Source organism: Hypomesus nipponensis, chromosome 14 (assembly GCF_054491055.1).
Source record: "Hypomesus nipponensis isolate SF chromosome 14, ASM5449105v1, whole genome shotgun sequence".
Classification (NCBI taxonomy): Eukaryota; Metazoa; Chordata; class Actinopteri; order Osmeriformes; family Osmeridae; genus Hypomesus; species Hypomesus nipponensis.
In genome coordinates, this window is record NC_140374.1 from 10,005,213 (window position 1) to 10,026,719 (window position 21,507).

At 41.9% G+C, this 21,507-nt stretch overlaps 2 protein-coding genes across 15 annotated transcripts in view; both read right to left on the reverse strand.

The window, feature by feature from the left end:
* Nucleotides 1–4,826: 4,826 nt before the first annotated feature.
* LOC146258539 (annexin A2-like) lies at nucleotides 4,827–14,863 on the reverse strand. Of its 6 annotated transcripts, none has more exons than XM_084672863.1 (14): nucleotides 14,725–14,863; nucleotides 14,094–14,157; nucleotides 13,189–13,246; nucleotides 12,999–13,092; nucleotides 7,375–7,469; nucleotides 7,103–7,216; nucleotides 6,702–6,792; nucleotides 6,485–6,564; nucleotides 6,314–6,373; nucleotides 6,072–6,165; nucleotides 5,772–5,867; nucleotides 5,550–5,608; nucleotides 5,198–5,320; nucleotides 4,827–5,110 (listed from the first exon to the last, which is right to left on the reverse strand). In XM_084672863.1, the coding sequence occupies exons 2-14, from the start codon at nucleotides 14,123–14,125 to the stop codon at nucleotides 5,051–5,053; spliced, it is 1,056 nt and encodes a 351-aa protein (XP_084528989.1). In that variant the 5' UTR covers nucleotides 14,126–14,157; nucleotides 14,725–14,863; the 3' UTR covers nucleotides 4,827–5,050. The 6 variants fall into 6 exon arrangements, with proteins under 6 accessions (XP_084528989.1, XP_084528988.1, XP_084528986.1 ...); XM_084672862.1 differs by having other exon boundaries at nucleotides 13,189–13,249; XM_084672860.1 differs by lacking the exon at nucleotides 14,725–14,863 and adding an exon at nucleotides 14,277–14,295 and having other exon boundaries at nucleotides 13,189–13,249.
* The window catches only part of ice2 (interactor of little elongator complex ELL subunit 2), a 37,014-nt gene continuing 30,100 nt past the window's right edge, over nucleotides 14,594–21,507 (reverse strand). For 4 of the 9 annotated variants that reach the window (XM_084672855.1, XM_084672857.1, XM_084672853.1 and 1 more), the window contains 4 exons: nucleotides 17,001–17,085; nucleotides 16,734–16,784; nucleotides 16,184–16,430; nucleotides 14,594–14,903 (listed from right to left, as the gene is read on the reverse strand). In XM_084672855.1, coding sequence (XP_084528981.1) covers nucleotides 14,781–14,903; nucleotides 16,184–16,430; nucleotides 16,734–16,784; nucleotides 17,001–17,085 — 506 coding nt within the window. In that variant the 3' untranslated portion in view covers nucleotides 14,594–14,780. Of the gene's footprint in view, nucleotides 14,904–16,183; nucleotides 16,431–16,731; nucleotides 16,837–17,000; nucleotides 17,086–21,507 lie in introns of those variants that run through there. The other 5 variants (XM_084672854.1, XR_014729781.1, XM_084672858.1 and 2 more) reach the window with 5 other exon arrangements.

Genomic DNA, 21,507 nt, shown 5'->3' on the forward strand with positions numbered 1-21,507 from the left:
ACAGGGAGAAATTGAGAAAACAAGATCCTTTTTTCCCCCACCTCTCTCTTTTCTTCCTCTTCAAAGCCTGCAACTCTCTTCACTACCCTAGGGTTAATTAACATGAACCAAATACTGAATGATCATAGAGACTAAGAAATCTCCAAAGGTTAAGTGTCACATGGGAAACGTGTTGTCAGCAATGGAAGATGTTTTTGGTCTGGTCTCTTTGAGAGTGAAATGAGATAGCATGCAGTGGCACATAGAACAACTTGGTGTTTCTACTGTCAGAAACGGGAAAGCTTCAGTTTGGGTTCAAACAATGTTTCACATTGCAAGATATGTTGGGGGAAAAAGGCATATTTTCAGATCATTTTATGGACAATGCTAAGGGTTCAACTAAGGCATCTTAATTTCCTCTGCAGACAGACAAATACAATTGTGGCCACAAATACAGAGATCAACTAAAACTAAAAGAAAGTTAATCATTGTTCTCTAAGACCTTAAATTGCAGATTGAAAGTACATTTCTCCTTGGTTTATCCCTTGAGGAAATTAAGAAAATGAATTGTTATCTACAGATTTCCTGAACAGCTCATTTTACAGGTGAAATGGATTGAATTGTCAGGGCCATAATTAACACAGGCTCCTTTTCTCTCCCTGTGGCTTGTGTCTGACATTTGGTCCATGCTCGAGTGTCTGCCTGCCTGATTTCCATCTCTTGCATGAAGGTGAGGACTTTGCATATGTGTGTTTGTGTGTCTATGTGTGTGTGTCTGTGTGTGTGTTTATGTGAGTGGAGGTCCGGTCTTGACAAGGACGTTGGTGACAGAGCCTGCCTTCAGGAGGTGGGATTAAGATAGATTGACAATCATGGATTAAAGAGCCTCTCTATTATTCCCACTGTTCTCCCAGGTGACCAGTTCAATGCCCTATGTTCAAACATGGATGGAAAAAAGCTTGAGGGCCAGGTGTGTAATGTTTGCATCCTTATCATGTGCATTAAATGTATAGTTCATTTCCAAACTTATTTTGATGTGTACTGTATTTGAAATGTACATTTGTAATGTATTCTATAATCCAGTTTTACATTATTACCTGTCAGGTGGTTGGAATATACTGTATGCATTATACAATACTGTATATATTTATTCATTCACATACGGCTTAAAACTGTTACAGAACACATCTTAATTGGTGACCCTCACTCCTAATAGTCTTGATACAGGTATGATAACTAAATGTACACAGTAAATAAACTCAATATGTAACTAAACATGAAAATACAACTTGGTATCATTTGTGCCTCCCTTGTTCTTATCTTGTTAGGATTACTTCTAATCTGTATGCACACACCCACACTGGTCCAGAGGTTTATGCAAACAGTGTGGGAGCTGATAAAGTCACAGCTAGACGATGACAACCACTTCACTGGCAATAATCATTAGTGCGACTGGCTTGTAGCCACACTGTCCCATTCAGCACTGGACACACACACACAAACAAACACACACATTATACTGTACCACTTGTATTCAGTTTCCTTCTCTATCAAAGATAGAGGCCTAAGATTAACTTATCTTCCATTTCCTCTTACAATCCTATCAAAGATACACTGTTCACCTTACCCGGCTGTTTTGTATGTCGCAGAAACTGCCAGTGTTCAACTGGCACAGGAGGTGGTGGTCTCAGAGGGGCTGGCAGGTGCTGTTGAATGGTGGGCAGTGGAGAGACTGAAGAGTGATGCATTTTGTGCCGAGGGAAAGAGAGAAAGACAGAGAGAGACAGGGAGAGAGAGGGAGAGAGAGAGAGAGAGAGAAGAGAGAAAATTGAATGGTTTGGAGCTAAGAGACATAGAGACAGGAGTCTAACCTGCCACAGGGCTCTCTCATCATATCCCCACAGAGCATGGCCATGAAGAGCACGATGAACAATCAGCATCAAGTCCAGCCTAAAGCATGAATTAACACTGACATGCCAAACTAGCTGAAAGTATGTCTGTGTCTGTGTGCATTGCTTTTTAATACAATTAATGGCATAGGCAGATACAAAGACATTAAACAAACCGACCAAAGACTACACTTTGTTCGTACAGTAGCCTAATTTCCAACCGTCAAATAAAGTTAAAACTACTGAACCTTCTTTATTACAACATTTTTGGCTGTCCACACTAGCACAGACCAAGCTCCTCAAGAGTCAAAACCCCCTGCTTGTCTTCAGTGCTCTTTCATAAACCTCTCTGTGTCTTTGTGTGATGAGATACTTTGACTGCTTGCAGCGCTGAGGAGGAGACAGGCTTTAATCACGTCTCTTATGTTGTTTCCATCAGGAGACTGCTGTACAAAGGAGGCAGTGGGACGGAGTGACGAGAGCTCCACTCTTCCGCCGCGCCTGGTGTCTCAGTTTGAGCCTCATGAAAGGAAGCGGTCCTGACGAGGCCCGAGGCCAGGGATCCTGCTCTGAGGTCTGGGGAGGAGCTGCGGAGCTGCAGACTATGCAGTCGTTAGAAGGAGCTGTCCTTCGCCACGATGCCAGCGGGCCCTCAAGGCTGCAGCTTCTTATTTACCATATACAGGATACTCCCTGTCCCTAATGAGGCAGAGCATGCCGCTTCGGAGAGAGACAGAGGCCATGCATTCAATGGAGGATCCTGCTATGAATTAAATAATAATAATTAAGAAAATATTAATCAAACTCTCTCTGCTCCTTGATTGTGTTAAGGGAGCAGGTCTTCCAGCTTAGCCTGTAGGAGTGCTAATTTTTTGTGTGCTAGCAACCCATTGAGATGGCTGCAGGCTTGTGTATGCATACACACACACAAGCACATAAACACACTGCTCAAGTCACAGAGAAGGACCTTTTTGGTCCAGTCTATAATTAAACACAGGATGGTACTCTGCACATGCAGGCAATTAGTCTAGGTTCAGAGATGTAAAGACAAAAGGGGAAAGAAACATGAGAGAGCTGTCAATTCTCTCTGTTTTTCCAGGTCTGTTTAATAACCCCGGAATAAATAAAGGAGAAGCACTAATACCTTCCCCGTGTACAATTGGTGTGTCTGGCGGGCCAAACAGCTGTAGTGTAAAACTTTAATGCTGGTGCCTCTCAGAGTTGTGCCTGTCTTGCCTTTGTGGAGAAAGGAGGATCTAATGCAGCTCCAGCCTAACAGGGACAAAGTGGTGGAGGACTGAGGAAGGCTTCCTATGTCTCAGGCTGCTGCACCAACAAGTCCTCACCCTGGTCTGGGTAAAAGCCTATGGTTAAAATATCATTATGTTGTCACCAACCTAGAATCAGTTTCTCCTGTCAGAGGTATACTTTTTCCACGTAAAAGTCCCATGTCTTAAAAATGTTTAATCATTTACTGTTGACACATTATCAAAACACTATCTATCATGATAGATACTGTCAAAAACCTAGTAGCAATTACTGTATTCTTACAGAGGCATACACTTGTAACATAAAAGTACTACGTCCTACTTTTCTTGTATTATTTAGTGATACATTATAAAAACATCAAGCTACTTTCACTCTAAGTCAAATCACTATTCCAGTCAGTTGTAATGAAGGCATTATCATATTTGTCCCTCTCTGGTTAGTTTTTAGCATGCCAGTCATTTGGCTCCTGCCGTTGTGTTTATGGCAGTTACCCCTTTTCCCTCTATGCATGCCCCGTGTTTGACATTCATGGGCTTAGCCGTCCTCTCTGGGTGATGAAGTGCCTGGGTTTGGGACAGTAAATTGCAAGGATTCAATTGAGGAGAGTTCCCCTTGGGTCTGCAGGAGGTCCCCATGGGCTGGCCTTGAACAGAACAGCATGTTATACATCCACATAAAAAGGGAAAATATGGCAGGTACTCTCCTCTTTATGATGCAGAGATTAATCTGCCTTGTGCCCCGCACATAAATCAGCCCTTGCTTTGCAAAATACTATTTTAGCATACTTTACCCTATATTTTACATTTCATCAGCAATGAACATAAACCATCACAAAGGGGTAATGTTCTCATCAATATTATTACAAAATGATAATAAATCCAAAGGCTTGTAAAACACTTTACGATTTTCTACTTTGTTACTCAACCACTAAATAATAGCCTCATATCTGAAAATCAAGTGCGAAATAAAATAATTTGAATAATGACGCAAGATTTTATGCTTTGATAACAAAAAAAAAACCTTTTCATAGTTTTCAAATTGTACAATCAAACTGTCTGTATGGACAGTACGACACTAATGCAAAAACAGTAAGATGAAATACAGATTCAACATTTTGCATAATACAATGCAAAAATAACTCATATATCCACAATCTCAATCTTCTATTTTAATGACTAACATTCTAAGAGGTTGCTATAGTGTAGTTCAGAGCTTGTCTTTTGGGGCCTTTTGCTTGTACTCCAGTAGAACTGCCTTGTCAACATTGTGGCGGATCCTTCATCCTGAGAGACCACAAACTAAACAGCAGAAACACTCTGATGAAGCTTGTTTAGTAGTATGCAAATCATCCTTGCTGGAGGTTAAATTAACATTTTTAATTAAAATATTAGCACCAAACAAACACAGCAAAACAAACTAATGATTAAATCATTCTGATGTCTTTTACTTAAAATAAGAAAAATATGATACAGTTCTGTTCAGTCTTTTCACATCCTTAAACCTAAAATCAAATAATTGAATGGCCTCCAAACAGTTAAAGCTAACTTTTAATTAAATACACATCAAGTGTATTATGTATCATGTACAATATTATTATGTAAATAAGACTACTGTGTTGTAAAAGTAAAACCATCTAGGAAGTGGACTGCTGTTTCCCTCTAATAATTAGGGAATAAGCCAAATAAAATGTTATTCATGGTCAAATATTTCACTTTATTAAAAATGGCTGTAGATCAAAGCAGTGCCTCAAGATGGATTCAGGCCATAGTCCTGAGAAAAAACAACTTGCATTCCTTTATCACACTCTAGTGGACAGTTGTATGAACTGCATGCAAGATCAAGTCTGGGTCATGATGATCATTTGGAAAATGATCAGAAAAACACGTCAACAAAGTAACCGAACCAAGGTGTTTTTAGTCATCTCCTCCGCACAGACTCAGAAGAGCCTTCTGGTAGTCCCCCTTGGTGTGCTCCTGTAGAAGGACAGACACAGCAGGTAAGGGAGACTGCATGGCCATGCATGCAACATCTAAATGTTCTAATATTGGTGGGTCACTTACTGCAATGGTCTGGTACAGGGACTTGCCGAAGTGACTCTTAAACTCTGAGCGGATCTTCATGAGGTCCACCTCGCAGCGAGACAGTATGATCCTTGTCACCATCTTCTCCTTGACTCCTTTGCTCTAATACAGAGAATATAGTAATACAGTGATACAGAGAAACAGCCAAGAAGCAGTCTTAGCACTTCTGTAGCTAAATGATGCAACCCTGGTGAAAGCCATTTGCTGACATCAGCTGCTGTATTCCCAGGAGCAATATTAGACTTTCACAAGCAGATGCAGTTTTTACATCTGTTCCTGAAAATATGAATCCTTAAAGTAACATAAATTAAATAAAAAAACAAACAATTACCTTCATGGCTTCACCAAGTCTGGTGGCAAAGTACAACTGTTTGTTCTCAAAGCAGTCAACTGGAAGAAAAGGAGAGCGAACCATTAATAAAGTAAGAAGGGAAGACATACCTTAATGCCATGCTTTGTCAGAACCTCTTAAAGTATCATACTACTCATTAATGTATTCTATCCACACTGGCATGATTCATGGATGTGAATGGATGTTTAATGGTCCACATACCCAGTGTGAGGAAAGACTTCTCCAGATCTCCTTTCACCTCCTTGCGGATGCTCTCCTGCATATCATAGGGGCTGTAGCTCTTGTATCGGTCGAACACTGGCAAAAGAATGAGAGAATAATAATAAATGCACATTATTTTTGCAGGTGCATAATGCACCTGAAAAACAAGAATATAGTCTAAATACTATTAAGCCTGACACAGTTACTTACTCCAGACAATATGGGAAAATTAAGTGTTATCTATAGTATCATATTTCATCTATGACCTGAAAAGTACAGAGGATGATAATATTCAGATACCTTTCTGTAGGTGGGGAACATTTCTCTCAGACATGATAGAGATCCAGGATGCCACATCAGTTCCTTTCCTTTTGACCCCAGCTTCATAGAGAGCCTGAGGAGACACCATTGTTTACAGGTGTTTCACACACCACACGGACCATAAAACAATGAGCGATGTCTGAATTTTCATTTGTTTTCGCAGATGTGAAGATATGGTTGGTGTTTCTGACGGGGAAAGTCCAGAGCTGGATTGAACTTACTCTGGCATCTTCATCAATCTTCTCATAGTCTACCACAGCGGAGGGATCTGCCCTTTTAGCCTGTCGGGAATGAAGAAATCACTTTGGTATCACAGAAATGTAGTGTGACACATATCAAAGACAGATGAAGGAGGTCAGTGGAGGAACACCAATACAGCAGCTTAGCCTGACCTGCACTAGGGCCAGCAGCAGCTTGGCAAAGTCCCCAGAGGTGTCTCCAGCCACATCCTTCTCCAGTTCCTTCTTGAACACTGAGGAGGACACCACGGTTCATTAACGCAGAGCTCTGTAACTTCTTAATCTCTGCATCTCTCTGAATCACAATCACCCTGACCAGTGACCTGCTGGCTGCTCTCAGATGTCTGGAAGTGGGGGGTTTCTCACTCACACTCTTTGTAGACTGCTTTAATCTCCACCAGCTCATCCTTGCTACGAGAGCACACAATCTCAATCAGGGTCTCCTCGTCTGTTCCTAAACCCTGAAGAGTCAAACAAGGGTTGAATATTCATTATAAAATGGCATAAAACATCGTTCACACAATGTTAATACAATGTTAGTATACTGCCATTAATCCTTTTTTGATAATTAAATTATTATTATTATTAAATAGAAACGTCTCAATATTTCAACCAAGTATACAATTTTATTACTTATCTAGTGGCGTACTTATTTAGTGGGGAATTATGTGCACCTTATTTTACCAGAAGAGAGCAGTACAGGCCTGGTTCTGGGCAAGGCAAATGACACAATAGGAAGGTAGAGAAATGACGTGTGTGGTGTAGGTTTACCTTCATTGAGCCTCTGATCTCTGTGGCATCATACTGGGCTGTACTCTTCATCAGGCCCAGGATAACAGTTTCCAATGGGCCAGACAGGGCAGCCTTCAGGGCTGTGATCATATCCTATTGAGACAGTATGTTAAAATCATATATCTTTAATATTCATAAACCTTACAAAAAATTTCATCGAGGCTCCAGCTTGGGATGAGTACTAAAACTGTTCTCTTCCATCTAAGCAGGGTTCAGGTATACTGTAGGCTGATATGACTGGCTGGTTCTACCTTCTTAGCTCTCCTCTCATATGCAAATGCAATTTCTCTCCTCTGGGAGTAGGTCCTTTTGGTTAAGACATCGATGATGGTCTGTTCGTCCACTCCTAGCACAACCGAAATAAAACAATTTAGAGTGAAAATGTAAAGAAAGAAATCCACAAATTATCCATGCATGAACACGTAAGCACTATCTGATGGAGTACTCTGCCGGCGGCACCAGGCGGAGAACTTCGGAGGAATCCCATTCCAGTCAGAGGGTTTACAGCCAGGAAGCTGACTCACAAATACCAGGGCCTTGAGGACCTGTACAGTTTCCACATAGATCTCACCACATCTCTCAGTAAAGCCACAGTCCAGAGGCCTGTTCCATAAAGCGAGTTTACCGAATAAGCCAGATTTAGGTCAGTTAGTCAGACTCATTTCTAGTTCATTCGGTTCCATAAAGCTAGCTCAACGTAGTTCGAACTTGGTTACTATGGCAACTTAGGCTGCAAAACTAGTCTGGTCAGGGTCAGACTAACTGTCAGGCTTAGCGTGACTTGGTGATAACCAGACGTTCCTGTAACATTGACCCAACGGGAAAACGATAATTTACCACGTATATTCTCATTTTCTTAGTCTCATCCATTCAATCTGTTCAACATTGATAGAAAATCAACTTAAATAGCCTACAACATTTAGCCTAATGCATTAAACAATGAACAATGCTTTGATAGGCTACACACCATAGCCGTCAATGTATGGATGTTAGTTTGTGATTTCAAATGTTTAGGCATCAGGCATAGGCCTATATCTCAATCTAAAATATAGCTGCAAGCAGCGATGCCGGTTCCTCTGCAAAATATTATAAACATGTACACTGCAGAAGATCGAGACTTGGACAACAAGAGAGCAAAACGACTTCATGTTTGGCCAAAAACAATTCCAGACTCACAGTCAATGCACAACTAACTAAAGTCATGTGGGAAACTGGGCTAGGGCAGCGTTCATATTCAGCTCCTTGCAAGAATTGCCTGTGACGGTTTAGCAGCCGACTCTTATCTAGCAGTGCTCCGACTGCGTGATATGAGTATTAGTTTTTTGTCAGCTTTGGGAAAAGGTTAAGAAACGGTTGACATTTCAAGGTTAAATTGCATGAAATTGTGCATGGTATTTCAGAATGATGTCTGCCAGTTTGACTAAACAAGTAATCAAAGGCCAAAAGACTGTGCCTGGAACCTGTGACCTTATGCTTTGCAGTACAACATTTCAACCCATTGAGCTACCCGCAAGGCTGAGAAATTCTGGTCAGTTTCTGTCAAAAAAAAAAGCTGTATATCCTGGAGCATGGCTTGTTCAAAAATTGTAGGAGGAGTAGGCTTTCAAAGGTTTTTGATAAAACCGGAAATAGCGGAAAATCTATATAACCGGAAATTGACGCCATGGTGTGCGTTGAACTCGTCTTGATCCAGGGAATCCAATAGTACTTCATTTATGAAAATGTATCATATGGTTCAAAAGTTGAGTGTGTAAACACAAGTCCAACTTTGACCCATTGGTGGCGCTAGAGTGGTCTAATGGGAGACATGAAACTTGGTGTAGGTATAGACCCACCTTCCTTAATGAGTGTGCCAAATTTCACAAAAAGTTTTCGAAGGGTTCTAGGGGCTGCCATTGAATTCCATGGTACAAGAATAATAAAACTAACAATAACAATAGGTTTCCTCCTGACGGAGGAATCCTAATAAACATAGCTGCAGGCAGCAATGGCGGGTTCCTCCTTAACATTGCAAAACATTCACAAATTGACATGACACAGGCATGTATTTCACACATGTACACAACATTTCAAGACAATTGGATCAATGGCTGATTTTAAGTAATTTTCAAAAAACCCCCACAAATTGTCACTGTAGAGAAATATCCATGCTTCCGACATTATGGGTTCTTGAAACTCTTTTGTTCCCCATGAGCAATATAAGGCATGCGTACCAACTTTTAGATATTTTGGACAAACGGGGTTAAAATGCTGTCGTCGTCGTCATCTACCGCTTGTCCGAGGTCGGGTTGCGGGGGCAGGAACCTAAGCAAGGAGGCCCAGACTTCCCTGTCCCCAGCTATTCCACCAGCTTATCCTGGGGGACCCCGAGGCTTTCCCAGGCCAGCCAAGAGATATAGTCCCTCCAGCGTGTCCTGGGTCTTCCCCGGGGCCTCTTCCCAGTGGGACGTGCCCAAAACAACTCACCAGGGAGGCGTCCAGGAGGCATCCTAATCAGATGCCCGAGACACCTCAGCTGGCTCCTCTCGATGCAGAGGAGAAGCGGTTCTACTCTGAGCCCCTCCTGGATGACCGAGCTTCTCACCCTATCTCTAAGGGAGAGCCCGGACACCCTGCGGAGAAAGCTCATTTTGGCCGCTTGTATTCGGTCACCGCCCATAGTTTGTGACCATAGGTGAGGGTAGGAACGTAGATCGACTGGTAAATAGAGAGCTTCCTCTTTTGACTCAGCTCCTTCTTCACCACGACGGACCGATGCAGAGCCCGCATTACTGCGAACGCCGCACCGATCCGCCTGTCGATCTCGCGCTCCATTCTTCCCTCAATCGTGAACAAGACCCCAAGATACTTGAACTCCTCCGCTTGGGTCAAGATCTCCTTCCCAACCCAGAGATGGCACTCCAACCTTTTCCGGTCGATAACCATGGCCTCAGATTTGGGGGTGCTGATTCGCATCCCAGCCGCTTCACATTTGGTGGCGAACCGCTCCAGTGAGAGCTGAAGGTCGCGGCCCGATGAAGCCAACAGGACCACATCATCTGCAAAAAGCAGTGACCCAATCCTGAGGCCACAAAACCGGCCCTCCTCAATGCCCTGGCTGCGCCTAGAAATCCTGTCCATATAAGTTATGAACAGAATCGGTGACAGAGGGGCAGCCCTGGCGGAGTCCAACCCTCAACGGAAACAAGTTCGACTTACTACCGGCAACGCAGACCAAACTCTGGCACCGTTCGTACAGGGACCGGACAGCCCCGATCAGGGAATCCGGTACCCCGTACTCTTGGAGCACCCCCCACATGAGCCCCCGAGGGACACGGTCAAACGGCTTTTCCAAATCCACAAAACATGTGTCGACTGGTTGGTCGAATTCCTATGTACCCTCCAGGGTTAAAATGCCACCCTTTTGAAAGTGACAACTTTGAAGCATGTTCTGTTAGGCCACCTGTGCTCTGGGCAGGCCCATTATGCAGAGATCCATTCTTTAAAAGCTTTGATTGCAACAATAACTTTATGAATGGAAAGATACACTTTAGTAAAGGACGTGTATGTAATGTAAGGACAACAATTACATTAAGGCCTATAGGTATAGTTATTTATATATATATTTTATACAATATAGCGAGGTAGCTGACTTGACCACTCCTGAATGTGCCTTTTATCAACCCCAAGTTTGCGTGCTACAGGTCTGTTGCTGCTTGTGAGTGCTTTCTGTTTGAAAGCTAAAGTATAAGAATGTTTTGGCATGCTACTTCAGATTTCTACAAAAAGTAGAGACACGCACAGCTTCAATTTTACACTTAGCGTTTGTTTGACCTCCTTGTCAAGTTGTTTGTCTGCAGCATTTAATCAAAGAAATATGGTATATGACAGCAATATTTTTTTTTGTAACTGGCCTTTTTAACATCACAAGTGGTTCGAGAGGCTTTTTTGTTCCTCATGAGAAATAAGGCATATGTAATGAATTTCAGAATTTTGGGACAGATGGGATGCAAATTGAATCACTTTGAAAATTGACAATTGGGGGTGGCCGTAGCGCCACCTATGTATAATGGTGGGTCATTTGTGGTGTGGTAGTTACTCATGGCCTATACTATCAATGTTTCAGGATTTTGAGAACTTTTTGCATACAAAATCTGAAATGCAATACCATCAAGATCCACAAGGCCTTTGCTAGAGACTAAGGAATGAGTGGGGGCTTGGTCAGCCCACACTATCTTGAGATGTTGCGTGTGCGTCTTGTCAAGCCCGCGCGTGTGTCAAGGGAAGGCTGAGTGTGTGTGAGGATTTGGAGCACGAGCGGGCAGGAGGAGGGGAGAGAGGATTTAGCAAAAAAGCTCTGAAATTAGCCAAGCATGTATATTTAAAATATTCACTAAAAATCTACTTTTCATCTTACATTCAACTTTTTTTCAGATTTGAATACTAAACATTCTCAAGAGTCTTCTTATGAACTAGTGATAGTATCAGAGTATCCGTTTTAGACCAGTGGATGTGTAAAGCATTATTTTAGCGTTAGCGATAAATTCGATTTGCTTTATATCAGTAATTTTTTAAGATATTAAGTCAAATTTTCACATGGGAACATGTTGTAGTGTCTTCCACCGATATACCAAGTTGGGTGTTGATATCTTAAAGATTTGCTGAGATTTGACCCAACTTCCTGTTTGGTTCCTTTGTTGATGATTTTGATTGACTGTACCGGACAAACGGTTTTGAAAATCAAAAATCCAATTGATAACTTTTGTGAGGCTCAGTCCAGAGATCCTCTCTGGCAACTTTGAAGACAAATTGACCAAAAATGTAGGAGGAGTAGCGAAATCTCAATCTTTATTGTACAGAAAAATCCAATATGGCGGCCGTTATAGGTTCTAGAGGCTTTTTTGTTCCTCATAAGAAATAAGGGATATGTAATACATTTCAGCATTTTGGGACTTATGGCCTGCAAATGGCATCACTTTCAGCAAATTTACATATTGGGGCGTGGCCTGTAGCGCCACCTATTGTCTCACATGGCCCATGTTGGTGTGGTAGTTACTAATGGTCTGCAGTTTCAACATGCCAAATTTCACAACTTTTTACCGTTGTGCTCTAGGGGCTGCCATTGACTCCCATGGGTAAAAAAAATAAATAATAATACCACCAATAACAATAGGGTTCCCTCCTACAGGAGGAATCCTAATAAAACTAAAGAAAACAATAGGTTTCCTCCTTACGGAGGAACCCTAATTATTAGAGTTTAATTATCATAGCAATATAATTGTTAACAGTAGCCTACAATTGCAAAACAAACCTAAATCCGCCCTCAATTTCCCCGGCACAAAAACCATGTAAAAAAGTTAGGCTACTGGATGTATTGATTAATAGTAGGCTTTTTATTTTAAACAATGTCAAAAATGCCAATTTAGATGAGTTTAGAGGGTTTCTTTTAATCAACGAAGTAAAGGTCTAAAAAGGTCCTCGACCTACGTAGCCTGTCGTTCACAACGTCAATCATGGCGTGTCATTTTATTTTGATTGAAGCGGTGGATGAGGGAGCTGTCATAGTACACAATTTAAAGGGAAGCTTCTTTCAGGAAGAAGTCACGTGGCCGTGTACATTGCTTTTGCCGTGGTGGATTATATGATCCATGTTTTACCTCTCGGGCTGCTTAAGAATAGGGTGCACGCGCAATTAGCTTGACTACTTAAATCTGGCTTGAATTAGAAGGGCTGCGTGAGCTGAAATGGGCCTTTATGGAACCGCTTTAGCCCCGCTTGACTAATTCAACTTATTCAAGTCTGGTTTAGGACTTTAAGTCTAGCTTTTTTGAGCGGCCTTTATGGAATAGGCCCCAGCTACAGAAAAGCAAACTGCAAATCTCTCAGTCTTTCTCACCCTTGGTTTTGACAGCAGTCTCTATTCTGGCCGCATCTTTTTCTGGGTCGAAGTTAGTTGCAGGTACTACTGTGGGGTAGGTGGGTTCAGAGGACTATGGATACAGACCAAAAACAGAAATATGTTATGAGTCTTATCTCATTGAGAGGTATTATGAAAATATAGATTAAGAACATTATACAGTGCTTACCCCAACATTTAGGCTAAGCTGTCCCAGAAACTCAGAAACCAGTGCCATTTTGACTGCCCTGCTAAATAAAGTGGATGAACAGGAGTCAGTTTGTAAGCCATTTTAGCAGCCTGTGCCATATGAGAACCCAACAGTGTGTCAGAAAACTAATCATGGCATCCCAATCACAGGTGTTGCACAACTACGCAGCCCATGCAAAGGTCACATTTACTTTGTGCAAGAATACAGGACAATTACATTAACCCCCAGATTTGTAAAGTTTTGGTTAACAATAGCTGAATGGGCATGAATGTACATTAAATTGTTGCAACAGTCACAAGATCATACAGCAATGACTTCTTTGTGATTTAAATTTCAGACAATGCTGTCTTTATGGTACTATTGCTATCATAATTATTTTTAAGTGTTCATATCCTTTTCGTCTTCATCATCTTCAATAAACATTTTATGAACTGGGACCGATAATAGAGAAGTGTCTTGGATTTTTAAGGATCTGGCAAAAATCCCCAAATTCAGCCTAAAACACACCCTGGAAAAATAGAACCACGGCCACTTCCAATCTCTTTGTAGAAAGGGGAGTGTTTTATTAATATTTAATTTCACTCTCAGAAACATAACATACTAAATACCTTTGTAACTAGTAAAACGTCATCTTACCTGACTACAGCGTTGAGATGTTGCACAGAATGTTCCTGGATGTGTGGACTAGTATGGGTGTGGTGGTTAAATACCACGGGGCGTTGTACTGCACTTCAATCTCAGCCCTAATCTCCTCCCCATTCTTCCCCTCTCCAAACTTCCTGTATGCAGAGCAGCCTGCCTCCAGACACAGCCCCACCCTGACTCATGTCTCCACTCTCCCACAGCCAGATCTGGCTCTGGGCTCCTCTGGCGCTGCGCCTTACCTTGAGCCAGTGCCATTGCTGAGCTCTGACATTCTTGGGTATTGTGGCTCTGGTATTCCACTGCCTGGAAAAGTACAACACCAGAACATTTACATGTCAGATTGCTCATAACAAAACAGTTCAACTGGTGCCACCCCGGTGGCTCACAGGGTAAAGTGTGTACCACATGGGCTGAGGCCTTACCGCAGCAGTTTAAACTGCATGTATTCCCCTCTCTCTCTCCCATACTTTTCCCCATCTACCTTGAATTGTACTATCCAATAAAGCACAAAAATGCCGTTAACACAAACAAAGCAACATAATCTGACTGGAAGATAAACTGCATATTACTGTAAGGGCATAAAAAGGTCAGTTTTAGCCAGTGGCGTGTTTTTCAGAGGGAGGGAGAAGCACAATATAAACTCTGTTGTCCCACGATGCAACATCAGTGTCTTGAGAGCTATGTGCCTTCAAGTCCAAAATTCTACATGGAGACTTGTCTACAGAATACTAAATACATGTTTTTGCTGTTGTCCTACTTTATTTACATTACAAACTACACATAATTCAAACATACAAAGTGTCAAAAAACAAACAACTGTAAGCTCAAAGTGCTTTAACATTTTTATGTCCAAGTAATCTTGTGACCTACAATGGCAGAGGGGACAGCGACCACCCAGTCACTGGACCAGATGGACGTTTGTCTGGTTACTTGTCCTTGTTATTGTCCCTCTGATTCTTCTTTTGTAACCACACATCGCGTCTTTTAGCCCGCGCCCCTTTGTTGTTCTTCTTCTTCTTGACTCCCTGGTTGGGCTTGGGTACAGCCTGCTAGAAACCAAAGCGAGAAATGGGAAAATAAAGGGATAATAGCATAACAATAGCATATTTAAAAGGTGAACACTAGGCTATTTGATGAATGTCTCATTTGATGACATATGAAGTGGAATAGGTCAATTCAATCTAATTTAATTCCCCTAGCTAGCTCTGAGTGTGGAAGCAAGCAGCATGACAGAAGGTGAGTTCAGTCAAGACACTCACATATTAGATTTGACCATTTATTGATAACCATGGAAATAGGTTTGACTTTGGTGGAGTGGATGATCTAAGGGAAGCACTCCCTGCCTCCTTGATGCGACACATACATACATGAAATATGAGACAGGGAGTAATAGAGATATAATCCCCCTGATGACAGAACATACAGTCAGCAAGGGGGAAAAGGGGATGTTGGAGGGCAGCAGCAGCACAGACCATACAGCAACCGGGGGTGAGTGTGTGCGTATACGCGCAGCCTTTTAATGCCGCCTTATCGGACGTGGCCCAATGGGCTTGTGCTGGCTACACAGGTGCAGTTAATGAGCGGATGACGTGTACTGCCCAAGTGCCTTGCCTGAAACTAGCTTCGCTTATGTGTGTGATCCAGGCCTGAAGGCATGTAACCGCGGGAAACCATCAGTGCTTTCACCACTTATTTGAGGAACGTCTGACAGTTTTAACTGACAGCTGTCCTTGCACTGTTGACGTATTTAACATGGATATTTTTATATTTCTACACTTAGTGGTATCTCCATTGTCTCAGTCTCGTTCTGTCTAGATGTGTTGTGAGGTATGTGAGAGGGAATGCCAGTACTTATAGGCATGTGAACAGGGTCTTGATAAGATCGTGTGCTATTAATGGTCGATAATTTAAACTACCTAAACAGTAAAACATTCATAGACAAATAAAGAATTTGGTACACCCACATCATTCACTACCATCTCTCTATAGTACACAAACCATTTGTTCAGGGTAATTTCAGCAGGGAGTTTGTAAATGTATTTTTGGTAAATATTTGCAAGAGCATGGTGATACTAGGGGCTTGGTCTTCCCTGAGCAGGCTGGGTGTGAGGAGGCTTCCATATTTCCCTTGGCTGTCTCAGCCTTGCTGTGTGGATGGACGCCAGGTGTGGCGGGTATCCCTGAGAACACTAAACTTTGCACCAACTATTCCTTCACAGCAATGGTATCATTTTTGCTAAATATCGATGACAACGTGCGAGGCGATGTGACAACATCAGTCACTTAACAGTGTGTAGCGCGTTGAAGGCGGGTTGGTGAACCAGCATACCTTCTGGAAATCCCGAGGGGGGAAGGTGCATGGCACTCTGCCGTGTTTCTTGTGGAAGGGCTGCACATTGGCTGGGTCGACAGGCACCCAGGGCACACGTCCCTGGGTGGGGGGCTGGGGCAGCCTGCTGTGGGCTTGCTGCAGGTCGTACGCCCCCCGGCTGACCTTCCTCCCCTCCGCCGCTTTGTAGATGGTGACAAATGGCTCCCCAGCCTTATGGCCGATCATATAGCGCCCCTCCTCCAACCTGCACACACCATAGAAAATCATGGCTTTATGCCCAGCAGACACATGGGAACCTGAACACTAGTTCTCTTTCCAGAAAAGGGAGGGGTAGTTTGCCAGCGAGTTGCGTCTCCAGAAAACATTTACTGACACTTCTATTGTGAAGAAGATTGAGGAGCGCTCTAAAACACAAACACAGACTTGTTGGCAGGCAGGTAGCTTGTTCCTGCCTGGGGCCTTAATGACAACTTATTCTACAGAGGATATGATGCAATGTGTACCTGTCAAATCCAAAGACTGAGTTGGTGATAAAAAAAGGACTTACACAGTAACCTTCTTCAGTAAATGATGCAATATGTTCAGTGACTTGGATGGCCTGCAAGTAGAATTAGAAGATTTTCAATTCCATTCAACGGCAGTTCTGCAATCTGTCAATGAAAAGTGTCCACTGCATCACTTGATAAAATGCGTTCACTTGAGCATGCACTTGGATAAAAGGATATCTAGAGATAGAGAGGGAACAAGTGGCCATATCTCTCTGCTTTAGAAGCTACAACCAGAAACTTACTATCCCCTCCGGGGTAGAACTTACTTGAAGTCCATCAAAGCTTTCTGCGTCCAGTCTACTGGAAGCTTTTTTAGCTGTGCTACCTTCGATGTGAGCGCGTCAATGTGACCTGGAGAAAACCAGAAAGAAAAATAAACACAGTCTAATTAATAAACAGACAGAACAGAGAGCTACTACACTGCAAACCTTCACAGCAACAGTTAATGACCGGGTGGCTGTCCACCCGCCCTTCACCCTGTGGCTCCCACCCATGCCTGTAGAGTCTCCTGCTTACACAACTGCATTCTGTACCAACAACACGTTGTTATAGGGGGCCTGACAGCCTGTACAGTTGTGTGCCGTAGAATTAGCCACATAAGCCATGTGACCCTGACTGTTAAAGATGTCAATGATGGACCCTGTTCTCCCCAACAACCAGTTGACTGATGAGTGATCCACTGGAATCTTAGCCTAGCCCTGCTGTTTACGTCTCTGGTGAACTCAGCATGTTATAGACCTAGACCCTGATATTCCCTGTTTTCAGATGTAAACCTCTGATAGATCGAATAATATGTATTTAAAAACTGTAAATACATTTTATGTATTTAATTTCGGACAGAGCAATTAAAACAATGCATTCTAAATACAACACAGAAAACAAACAAAACTGTAACCAGGACTTCAGGTGAAAGCAGAAATAAATAAGTGGGTTTTAAGGTGTGATTTGAAAATAACGAGGGAATCGACCAATCTGGGACGACCAATCTTACCACGTCTGCAGCTAATGTCACTTGAGCCTGGATATGAACAATTCTACTCACTTTGGGGACTACATGAGTGTTTGTGCATTCCTTATCGCAACTCTGCTAGTGTCAATTTTTTTATGGCAAGAAAGGGAGTGTATCTTTTGGAATGCTTGCAGACAAAAGCATACCTGACCCTTCCAAAACAAAAAGCCACTGAGCGTGGAAAAGCTCATCTCGCTATTCACCTGAGAAATCATGTAAGAAGGACAACATTCTTACCTACAGGCTGTGACAGAAACCTACCCAGGGCTGAGTTCCAAGAAATAGTCTACTAGAACCCAGACGGCCTGATCCGTGGAGTTTAACCAACGACTCACATAGTAAGGGTAAATTAAGACGAATCCCATCATTCTTTTAACCATATCAATGGTTCACAGGCGTCACTCAAAACTTAAAGCTACATCACCTTTCAGCATTGCTATAATGAAATATATGTAATCTGTAATCTCTGACATGACCAAATATACACATTTGGAGACAGTACCACACTTACTAGGCTACGCAGTGCCGGTCCTAGCACATTCAGCGCCCTAGGCAAAATGTATGAACAGCGCCCCCCCGAACGATATAAACATGTTCTAATGCATTTAAAATGTCTAGGGCTGCAACTAACGATTATTTTAGTAATCGATTCTTTTTTTGATTCATCGATGAATTGGATAAAAACAAAACAAAAAAGCATTAATTTCCAACCCTTTATTCAAAACAGAACTGACAGTGCAAATTCACAGTGCAAAAAATCTTCAGAATGTGCACAAACAGGCACACAATTTAGAAAAAGTTATTAATATTAGCATGGATTTAATACTAATTTCAGAGATGAGTAATTTATTTGAGTTTTTTTTTTTAGCTAGTGCTGTCAGTTTAACGTGTTATAAACGGCGTTAACGCAAACCCAAATTAACGCCGTCAATTGTATTATCGCGTTATTAACGGTCTTTTTGGCCTAGCAAACGTTGTAGTTTTTTTCACATGCTGTTGCAACAACTACCGACGTTAGAAAAACTACAACACCACAGCGGATCTAGCTAGACTGGAAACAAAACAACAGGCACGCCACACACACTTGTTTGGCTTGCGAGCTGGCTAAAGAGTAGTTGCAGAGCCCGTTTACGGATATTAGACATTCTCTGGTAGTAGGCTAACGTTTTGAGTGGATGGCGAGCGCGAGACGCCGAAATGGATGCCAATCCGATTCTGAATGGAAAGTTTACTTTTAAAAAGTTGCCAAATGGTTCCATTGACAAGACCAAAGTGATCTGTGTATTTTGTCGTTGTAAACTAAGCTATCATCGCAGCACGTCCAGTCTGAAATACCACTTGATGGCCAAGCACACAGTTGATGCAAATTCTCCGCCCCCTCGTCAAAGCCAGGCGATTGCAATGTTGTTTTCAATAAATAAAAAATATTTGCACGAAGCAATCCGAACCATTTTTCCAAAAAGAAAAAAAATTATCAAGGGAAAAAAATTAATAAAAAAAAGGAAATTTAGAATAGATAAAAATGTGCGATTAATTGTGATTAATCGCAAGTGAACTATGACATTAATGCGAATAATCACGATTAAATATTTTAATTGTTTGACAATAGTTAAAACATTTTTTTTTATTCAAAGGTGGAAGTAGGCCAGACTTTATTAGAATAATCTGGTTTATATTTAAGATTTTTTGACAAAAAAATAATAAAAATAAAAAAAAAATTGCGAGGATTAAGCTATTTTCAAAGATTGGTATACTTCCAAAATACTGTGGAAGTATACCCGACATTGTTAAGATACTCTGGTGTCTATTTGAGGTTTATATTCATAAAAATATTATAAAAATCTACATTTTTCAAAATGGTATGGGTAGTTTTCACCCGGTCCTTAACGCGACGCTGCAAAGTAGTGTCTTCCGAAAGTGAGACGAATGTCGAATACAAAACTAACTTCACCTCGGTCAATTAACACACCTTTGACGTATTTAGTGTAAAATGCTCCCACACACCTTGGATGACTTAGGTCGTACTGATTTCTCTGCCATGTGTTTCAGAACAACGTTACTCAACAATGTCTCTCCGGTGGCCTTTCCTCTACCTTCGCTCTGCTCCGCGCTCAATGAAACTATTTAAAAAAAATACTCAAACATCTCTGCGACTTATTGAGTGGTGTAATAATTGTGCGACACAACGAATCGATAATGAAATTCGTTGCCAACACTTAATAATCAATTTAAATCGATTAATCAACTCAAACAATCGAGTTGTTGCAGCCCTAAAAATGTTAACACAATAGTAAATATTGGACCATGAATTTTAGGAGACGCTGATCTTCCCTTGCAGCCTTAAAGAAATCGCCACTGAGTTAGTTCGAGTTTATTATCATATACTCAAACAGCATTTATCAGTAATGAAATTCTTTGTGCTCAATAACCGTTCAGAGAATAAATAATTTAAATACTGGAAAATGGAGAAAAAGGGTATAAAAAAATGAATAAAAAAATGTAGTGCAAAAAGATATTTCAAGGACAGTTCAGCATCCTTATGGCATGTGGGTAAAACTATCCCTGTATTTGCTGGAACGGGACCTTACGCTCTTGTATAGCCTTCCAGAAGGCAGGAGGGAAAAAAGACTGACAGGGTTGACTAGGGTCAGAAATGATCCACTTGGCCTTGTTTCTGCAGAGCTGGCTGTAAAGGTCCTGAATGGATGGTAACGCTTGTAATACGCTGTGTAGATTTGACCACTCTTTGTAGTGTCTTCGTGTCCTGGGCAGTGCTGTTGCCAAACCATGTTGTAATGCCACCAGTCAGTATGCTCTCAATGGTGCAGTGGTAAAAATTGGTCAGTATAGTGCAGTCCATGCCAAATTTCCACAGTCGCCGCAAAAAAAAAGAGCCTCTGTTTCACTGTCCTTGTAACCACACCAATATGGGGCATACCTGTCAACATTGGAGGGGGGGGGGAATTTAATGTCTAATTAAATTCCTCCGTCCATGTAGCCTACTGTCAGGGACGAACTGGGAGTAAAAATAGGCCCTGGACTTTGATCCAGACCGGCCCACCAGAACCGGCCCCGTATACGCCACCACAGCGAGCGCCCTGCTAATGTATGCAACTTCTGTGCATGATGTGATGCTAGTTATAGGGTCTTCAACGCCTAATGCGAGCGCACATAGCGCGCGAGCGTATTTTTTGTGGCTGATTTGAGCTAAAACGTTTTGAGGCTTTATGTAAAACAAACAAACATAGCCGCCTTTTCAATTGGTAAAACATTGTCCAGTGAAGGTAATTAAGTTTACGTTTCTTGGCCTGGTTTTCCATCTTTATATTGTCTCTACTAGCTAGCTTTCTATATGTCAGTGTCACTTGTGTGCATAGACATTCATTTGGAATAGACCAACTGTCCTGGGGGAAAGAGGGGCCGGCCAACCGTGTTGCTGGCCAACCGTGTCGGTCAATCTTCTGCCTAAATTTTTATAAGTTGTACAAAAATATATAAGGCAAGCGAATTATAAGGCAACCAGAAGTGCTTCGGCCCATCGGGAATCCTCCAGGTGCTCCCAATGGCCAGTCCGCTACTGTGTAGCCTACTGTTAATTTGCAGCTATATATTATTATTTTTTGCCGTAGCACCACCTGAGACTGTTGCCATTTCTACAAGTGATTCTGTATCAAAAATCGACCATGTATTTTTCAAATTCTCCCGCCTACCTGCGGAGATATCAACAGCACAACTGGGTTGTAGGTTGCAGCAGAGAATGTAGT

Excerpts from the sequence above, each read along its gene's own strand:
- LOC146258539 (XM_084672862.1), bottom strand. The coding sequence starts at position 14,125 with ATGTCAGAGCTCAGCAATGGCACTGGCTCAAG. Across the intron at positions 7,470-12,998 it reads GACTGCTGTCAAAACCAAGG|GAGTGGACGAACAGACCATC; the intron begins GTGAGAAAGACT and ends CGGTTGTGCTAG. Across the intron at positions 6,166-6,313 it reads AGATTGATGAAGATGCCAGA|GCTCTCTATGAAGCTGGGGT; the intron begins GTAAGTTCAATC and ends GTGTCTCCTCAG.